At 46.9% G+C, this 8,104-nt stretch overlaps 3 protein-coding genes across 3 annotated transcripts; 2 read left to right on the forward strand and 1 right to left on the reverse strand.

Moving 5' to 3' along the window:
• Positions 1-2,125: 2,125 nt before the first annotated feature.
• LACBIDRAFT_296543 (uncharacterized protein) lies at positions 2,126-2,725 on the forward strand (the record flags this gene model as incomplete). Its single annotated transcript, XM_001880213.1, has 1 exon — positions 2,126-2,725. Exon 1 carries the CDS (start codon positions 2,327-2,329, stop codon positions 2,723-2,725), a length of 399 nt encoding a protein of 132 aa, XP_001880248.1. The 5' UTR covers positions 2,126-2,326.
• A 1,021-nt stretch (positions 2,726-3,746) lies between these two features.
• On the reverse strand, positions 3,747-5,339 carry LACBIDRAFT_326570 (uncharacterized protein; the record flags this gene model as incomplete). Its single annotated transcript, XM_001880458.1, has 4 exons — positions 3,747-3,793; positions 4,205-4,572; positions 4,633-4,861; positions 5,096-5,339. 4 exons carry the CDS (start codon positions 5,337-5,339, stop codon positions 3,747-3,749), a joined length of 888 nt encoding a protein of 295 aa, XP_001880493.1.
• Positions 5,340-6,062: 723 nt separating this feature from the next.
• Positions 6,063-7,906, forward strand: LACBIDRAFT_326571 (uncharacterized protein; the record flags this gene model as incomplete). Its single annotated transcript, XM_001880214.1, has 8 exons — positions 6,063-6,165; positions 6,210-6,227; positions 6,304-6,415; positions 6,810-6,888; positions 7,159-7,189; positions 7,237-7,354; positions 7,551-7,703; positions 7,735-7,906. 8 exons carry the CDS (start codon positions 6,063-6,065, stop codon positions 7,904-7,906), a joined length of 786 nt encoding a protein of 261 aa, XP_001880249.1.
• Between the last annotated feature and the right edge of the window lie 198 nt (positions 7,907-8,104).

The following is an 8,104-nucleotide window of genomic DNA, read 5'->3' on the forward strand; positions in this document are numbered from 1 at the left end:
TATGACTGCAGGTTCCACGTCTGTCCGTTAGGTGGATGAGTTTCATGATTTTAGCATTTATAAGACATTATAAACTGCGCACCTTCAATTCGCTCCTCATCGACATCATTAACATCGTCGAGCGTTAAAATAGATGAGGGGACCCCTTGATCCACAACTAATTACCTGATGAGTCTCACATACTGACAGCTCCGACATATCAACATACCCTGATCAACAATGCCGTCTTCAGGCAGCTCACCCTCGTCAACAGTACCGTCTTCATCTTCCACTGGCACATATCCAGCTTGCTCTCTCATAAGCGCACCAACATCATCCGATATTCGTGCATTGAATGCAATTTCATCAGGTATGCCATTCAACGGCAGCTGATTCAGATTTTCTTCGGATATCACAGATGTCCGAAAGAGAGGGTTGTGTGCTATAAGCCATTCAATAGCTTTCCGTACTCTGCCCCTTCGTACTCTGAGCATATCGGGCAGCTGTTTGGAGATCTTGTTGTTTGGACCCACAAACGTCACTCCGATCATGGATGATAGAAGCGCCGCAGGAGGTGGTAATTCGGGACCTCCAACTAGACCAGCAATTTGACCATGGTCAAGCCTGTACGTGGAAACATTGCCTCTGATTCCCTTCTGCATCTCGGTAGGCCATGCATGGGCATTCCCCTTTTTCGGGTACAACTTGATAATGTATGCCACGGGGTAGTACTTCGCAATAAGCAACCTTTCTGGAAGCGTTAAGGTTTTCAACTCCCAGGGTATATCTCCAATCCACATGTTGTTTGCGAGAGATAATGGTGGTGTCTCGTCTTTGCTAAGGTGGCTTTCGCATTCCAAGCACAAACGGCATCGTCCAGATTCGATGGCATGGTTTTCGAGCAGCATGCCATTTGTTAGGACGTGAGCTGGATGTGATGTTCCTGGTCGGAGTCTTCGCGGTTTTGGTATGTCTTTGACGGCTAGCTCAATGGTTTCGGACTTGATGGTCTCCCGCGCGCATACCGCACAGATCGCCATCGCCATGTTCTTGTTGTTACTCCGTCCAATAAACGAAGATAGCCTTTCTTGGATAACTTCCTCTGACGGTAGCCACTTCAGTCACCCACCTTGAACAAGCTATTAGCCTTGTAAAATGTAAGAATGTATCCAGGCTAATAGGTTGTGCGGCCATTTATTTTTTTGCCTTTGGGAGAAAATATAATATTGGATTAGGTAGAAAATGTTTGACCTGTAATATTGTGACCAGAAATGTTTGGGTAGATAAATTGTGTTCAAAAATATCCTAGTCAAGTGAAAGTGGTCAGAAATATTTGAAGGGTTTCAGACTGGTAAGAAATGTTTGAAGTGTGTCAGACTGGTAAGAAATGTTTGAGCCAAGTCAAACTGGCCAGAAATGTTTGAGGTTTGCCAGAGTGGCTAGAAATGTTTCAGTGGTGTGACATCACTTGGATATATTCTAAGCATGTCACACTGCTGAAAAATCTTTTAGCCTTGTCACATGGCTCAAACATATCCGACCAGTGTCATGGGGTATCTGGGGTCCCAGTTTCAAGAAAAAAACTTGGTTTTTCTGGTGCAGTTTTCTCATCATTTTGTACATTGCTTTTTTTTCCCCCTCGAAACTCATCTAAGTTTGTTCTCACCATTACCCTGCTTCTATCTGCCATGTTCACCACTCTAAGGTTGTCTTCACCAACACCCCGCTTCTCTCTGTCATGTTCACCACTCTAAGTCTGTTTTCACTGACACCCTGCTTCTATCTGCCATGTTCACCACTCAAAACTCATCTAAGTTTCTCCTCCAAACCCCTGTTCACTCACTCTCTCACCATCTTTCTCTCTTGTCCCAATCTCTGCTCAATATCTCAATGCACACAATTACCTACTTCCTTGCCCATTGGGTCTTGTCATATGATTCCACTTTTTGACCACCCTCTCCTCCACCTCTGCCTCTACTTCAGCTCCCAGATCTCCAAGTGCATCTTACCATCCCCCCCAGTCAAACCCCCCACATGTCTTAACTTGTAGACCAAATCCGAAAGATATTATGAAGATTTCTTAGCCAGGCAAACAACAACAACAACAACCGGCCTGTGGTAGGGGTTCAATGTTGCAGTTCTGGCAGAGACTCCAAGCTCAGGCACTCATCTCTTGTTGATAGTCAATTGCTCAGTACCACCCTGAATCTAGGGTGAAGTTTTGGCACTCAAACACAACTTTTTTACCCATCTCCACCACACCTTTCTTGGCCCATGACCGCATCTCCTCTCACCTCCAATCTTCCTCCCTTTCAACCTTGTGCTCCCCTTTGCATCTCTAGTAATCATGCCCCGAACCGACTTCTCTTCATTTTCTCTTACTGCCGCCGTCTTCCCCCACCCACCTCCAGCGCAGCTTGTGCTTGCTTTCGCCTCAGCCGCAAAAAGTCTTCCCAGATTCACCTCCCAGACTCAGTTGGAGAATGAAATTGTGTTCATTGCACACACACTTGCACCCAACAAACTCTTCACCCAAATCCATTCAACATCACGTTGTCATCCAACTTACTCAACTCGCATCCATCTGTATCCAACCCTGTACCCTCCCTCAAACTCACACACTCCACTTCCACCTCCCTTACAATGGCCTGGTCAACCCAGGGATCTTACTGATGCTGTCACCTTGTTCTTGACAGTCAAAATGTTTGAACACCAGAATACGGAGACTTTACATAATTTTTCTTAGCACCACCACTCTACCTTTCGTCACACCAACCCAGTCTGCTGTAGGCCATCCTCCCTTAGCTATGCATTTGCTACCTTCATTCACTGATCTGTCAAGGTATCCTTTTTAGTTTACCTTAGTCTCTTAGTAGATGTAGGCAGGTGTCTTATTGTAACATGTGGAGTGAGTGAGAGATATCTCACAAATATTTCTTTGCAACTCAAACATTTCTTAACTTGTTAAAAATATCCCAAAGATAGCATAAAGATTTCCTAGCCTGGCAAACATATCTGCACTTGATGAGAGATATCTGACAAATATTTCTTTAGAACTCAAACATGTAGAAAATATCTGAAAGATATCATAAAGATTTTCTTAGCCAGGCAAACATATTTGACAAATATTTCTTTGGAACTCAAACATTTCTTAGCCAGGCAAACATATTTGAACTTGATGAGAGATATCTCACAGATATTTCTTTGGAACTGAAACATCTCTTAACTTGGAGAAAATATCCTGAACCAGATAAACATCTTTATGAAACTTTCTTTAGCCAGCCAAACCTTTCTGACTTGATCAGAAATGTTTCCCAAGATATCTTGGGTAGCCCAACATTCCTCAACTTGGTAAAGAAATATCTCACAAACATTTCTTGGGTAGCCAAACATTTCTTAACTTGATAAAAGTATTTTGCCTTTTATAAAGATTTCCTATCCCAACAAACATTTCTAAACCTCATCTCACAAACATTTCTTGGGTAGCCAAACATTTCTTAACCTGACAAAAGTAGATATATTTATCAACTATATCCTGAATCAAGATACATTATTTTTCACCAATATTTTGCATTTTCCAACTACATTCTCAACCATGATATATTACCAGGATATATCTGGGATATATCTTTCAACCAGATCTTGAACCAGGATATATCTTTCAATTATATCTTGAACCAGAATAAATTACTGTAGAATCCAGAAGAGAAAAGTGCATTTTATTCAATATAACTACATAAATTTACATTACTACATTGAAACTCAAATCAAGGGAAGAGGGACTGAGGGAGGTGGTAGGCAGTGAGGAAGAGGGCTGGTAAGCAATGAAAGAGGGGTGGTAGGCAAAGGGGGGAAGAGGGGGAAAGGAGGTGGGTGGTTGGCAATGAGGGAGGGGGGATGGGGGTTGGTAGGCAATGAGGGAGGGGGAAAGTAAGGAAGGGGGGAAGGGAGTAAGGGAAGAGGAGTGAGCCAGGGGGAAGGGAGTGGGGGAGGGGGAGGGGTGGAGAAGGGGGAGGGAGTGGAGAAGGGGGAGGGAGTGGAAAAGGGGGAGGGAGTGGAAAAGGGGGAGGGAGTGGAGAAGGGGGATGGAGTGGAAAAGGGGGAGGGAGTGGAGAAGGGGGATGGACGAGGGAACGGGGCAAGGGTGTGATGGAGGGATGAAAAATCAAACAACGACGGCAACGGCGTTATCGTCGCCGCCCCCCGTGGTTGCCACGTCGCTGACTGAGACGTAGCCGGGCTCGCTCATTGGGTCGTTCGTGGCTCTGGGGCCTTTCTGGGCGCTGGTGGTCATTTCGTTGGCGCTGGTCGTCGTTTTTTGTGGGCGCTGGTCGTCGTTCACACGTCGTTATGGTTGTTGTTTGGTTGTCGTCATTGCTGGGCGGTCGCAATCGTTTGTTGGGCGCTGGCCGTCGTCGTTCATGGTGGTGGGTGCTCGGCGTCTCGTGGTCGTCGTCCGGTCGTCGTTTGTAGGCCGTCGTCATCGTTTTTGCGTCGTTTCGCGTGGTGACGTGGCTACCGACTGGCGGCATGCCCTTCCCTTTGGGGAGGGGTGACGTCGGAGGTGCTAGACGACCACCCACTGGTGGTGGGCTGTCGACGGTGGTGGCCTGGTGTTAGTGATGTGAGTGGTGAGAGGGGCGCCTCGTCTACCTTCGTCTCCAGTGTACAATGAGGACGACAACGACAGTAACATTGTCGTCGTTGTCGTCCTTTCGCAATCGTTGTCGTCCTTCGTCTGTTGGCCATCGTCGTCGTCCGTCTTCGTGGGTTCGTTCGTTGATTGATTTTTGTGGGCGCTGGTCATCCTTCGCCGGTGGTGCTGGGTTGTGGTCGTTCTTCGGCGGTGGTTGCTTGTTGAGGCCTGGTCGCCGCTTGCCGGCTGTTGTGTGTGGTTTGTTGGGCAGTCGTTGTCGGTTTTGGGCGGCCAGGGTTTGCGGTGGTGAACGCTTGACGTGGGATGGCGGCGACGTGGTGGTGAAGTATATACAAAAACGATGAACGGCGACAATGTTGTCGTTCATCGTTTGGTTGCCACGTCGCTGTTGGCGACGTGGCACCTGGCATCACGGTCAGAAAATGAAAGGGGGGCGAGATGGGTTTGCTCACCAAGTACCTGATTCCCCATCATCGTCGTTGCCGTCCATCGTCGTTGTTGCCATGTTGCGTGGCCACATCGTTGTTGCTGTGGTGGTTGTGGGCGAAGAGGCGATGGTGGTGATGTGGACGTCGTCGATGGTGGGTGGGCGTCGTCGATGGTGGTGGGCATCATCGATGGTGGTGGGCGTTGTTGAGGGTGGTGGTGACGTGGTGACGTGTTGATGTGTGGTCGTGGTCGTGGTTTGACGAAAGACGCCCATGTCACACGATGTGACATGGGCGTCATGTAAGTGTTCGAACTTGGTTCAAACTTACCTGCGGCATGCGAAGGTACGCACCACCCCGACCAAATGTTCCCGATGATATTAAATGCAGCCTCAGTGGCTTCCTCAAACTCTTTGTCTACCCAACGCATGGAATCCGCTCGAGAGACTGGACTCTGCAACTTAGTAGTCTAGTACCATTTGATCTAGTACTACTAATCAGATGCACGGGCAGCATTAGGCTGTCCTTAGGTGTGATTAGGTCTTGCAGATATCACTTCTGTGAATATAGGTGGTTGTAGTGAAGCTGTATGGAATAGATGATGTGTACTACTTAGTGTATAGTGATTTGTGAGGCTTCTTGACCTCGAAATGATCAAAAACGTGCATCATGATCAACAATTGACAATTCAGACATCAGTCCTAATCCGGATTCTGAAGCAGAGATATATATTCAATCGAAGGCCGATGCATACAATTGTGACTGCCTATAGGCTATCATTCCCTGCCATTTGCTTTGCACATTGCAGCTGTTCAATGCATGCACTCCCAATGCCAGTGATTTCTGCACTTTTGATTCATTGCGTAAAATGGCAAACACTTGAACGGTGGCAAGTTACTACAGGCTGGAGAAGCTCGTCAACAAGCTATCAAGCCTCATCCTGAAACTCCAAGCAAACCCTCCCTTATCCCAACAAACTCATGATATCTTTGAATCACATGTTGAAACCGTCGCACCTAATCAACACTCATGGCCAGAAACGAAAGCCGGGATGGTCACCAGTAAAGAGCAAACACACAAAATACATGCATCCTTATGCGGGTGGGCAGCAGTTAGGAAAGAAGGCCAAACATGATGCACATCAGCCAAGTCAAAGCCTGAAGGTGTGTACCTATTATTCTCATTTTAAATTCTGTTGAATCCCTCACCTTTCATGTGGACACTACAATTTATTTGTAGTCCCAAAATGCGGACCCTACAAGGTTTTGTATGAAAAGGAGTACACTACAAGATTGAGTGGACTCAACAAATTTGGGCTTGATCATACGCACATGCCTCCTCATATTTGGGCGTGAGCGTGTGCGTGATCCTACGCGTGCCAACGTCACACACTGGGGGCATTGGCCTATTTATTCACAGAAGATATTGAGAATAAATCAGAGATAAACTGATAAATTGTTCAGGGACAACATCAGCGAGGATATGATGAAGATATTTAAAATTTCTTCATCAATAACATCAGCATCTGATCACGGCATCAGTTGTGAATATAATAAAAATATCTTCCGAAGATGAAAGGCAGAGGATATGAAGAAGATATTGTGATCGGCGTCACGCCTCTCACGTGCCTTGCGGCTAGCGCTCTCTTCACTCGGGGCCTTCAATCTCTTCTATTACCTCGGCACTTTTATGGTGACAACCTCTTCATCTCAATGGGTTTATTCCTGAGGCTCACTTCTTTTCAGATTAACCCTGAACGTTCAAAATCTTTACCAGTGCAAAATTGAACCCGCTTTCCAGGAGACGTACAGGAGTGGTGCGAAAGTGCGTGAAGATTCTACCCACTGATAAAGATAATGGGTGTACACGTTCGGAAACAGGAGTGAGCGACTCACAGTGGCGGAAAGTCATGTTTTGTATCCGACACTGACGGACGATGCTGAGGTTCATCCCACACCAGTTTTGAAGGACAATTACAGTCACTTGAGATCGGAGCTATCTCTCTCTTCTGACAAAAAGGATGCAGACGACGACTCAGAAGGTCTCACGCGCCCCCAAGTCCTTCGGCGGAGTCGATGTATTCACCATTTACAGACTACTCGGCCTCGTCACACACCAAGTATTGGTCTGTCCTTCCCCATCTTTTGAACGCATTCACTGACTCCTCGACAGATCAGCAGGATGTCGTTCTAGCCATCACCATACTTATTACCATCGTGGCCATGTGGTACATCCTCCATCAGATGAACGTGGTCAAGCCGGAGGTCATCTATGCCAGACGGAAAGTGCGGTAAGCCTTCTTCCATATCATTGCCATCGGTTGCCTAAACTGTTGCCTTCAGCCAAAGAAGGCTAGCTCAAGGGTTCTCTCCGTATTCCGGAAATCTTTTAGAGAGCACCCTCGCTCTCAAGCCTAGTCTCCTAGAGATTCGGACTCCCAGATCCCTGTGACGCTGACCGAACGGGTTGAGATGCGATACCAACAGTGGGACAAGCATGGAAAAGCCGTCGGATACGCTGGGAGCAACATCCACACTCTTCGCAGGGGTTCCTGGAGACCTCGACACTAACCTGATTCGTCGTCAACCCTTATCAATACTTCACCGGGATATTACGGACATGGTCTGGAACCAACGGACGTGAGCTACCAAACACATCATCGACTACCAGCATCCTCAACCCCTGGGTTCTCCGCCTCCAGACGAAGGACGTCTACCGAATCTTAGCGGTTTCACGGGTCTTCGTCAAGGGCATTCTACACTCCTGGAAGCTGTACAAGTATCAGGATTACTTATACCCGTACCCTGATCCCATGAGCGATACCCTCGATTTAGCGATTTAGGATTAGGTAGTCTCATCTCATCTGGACATGACTTAACCTCCGTTTTTTCTGTAATACGCTAACTACTTACCGCTTTCTTGAGAATCAGATGTAATTTGGATAATCTTGTACATGAGTACTTTTTGCCATACGTATGTAATGAGGTTAGGACGACGTCCTCAACTTCGACTTGCACTGCCCTCAATTCGCTGCAATCCT

Source organism: Laccaria bicolor, genomic scaffold (genome assembly GCF_000143565.1).
Source record: "Laccaria bicolor S238N-H82 LACBIscaffold_10 genomic scaffold, whole genome shotgun sequence".
Taxonomy (NCBI): Eukaryota; Fungi; Basidiomycota; class Agaricomycetes; order Agaricales; family Hydnangiaceae; genus Laccaria; species Laccaria bicolor.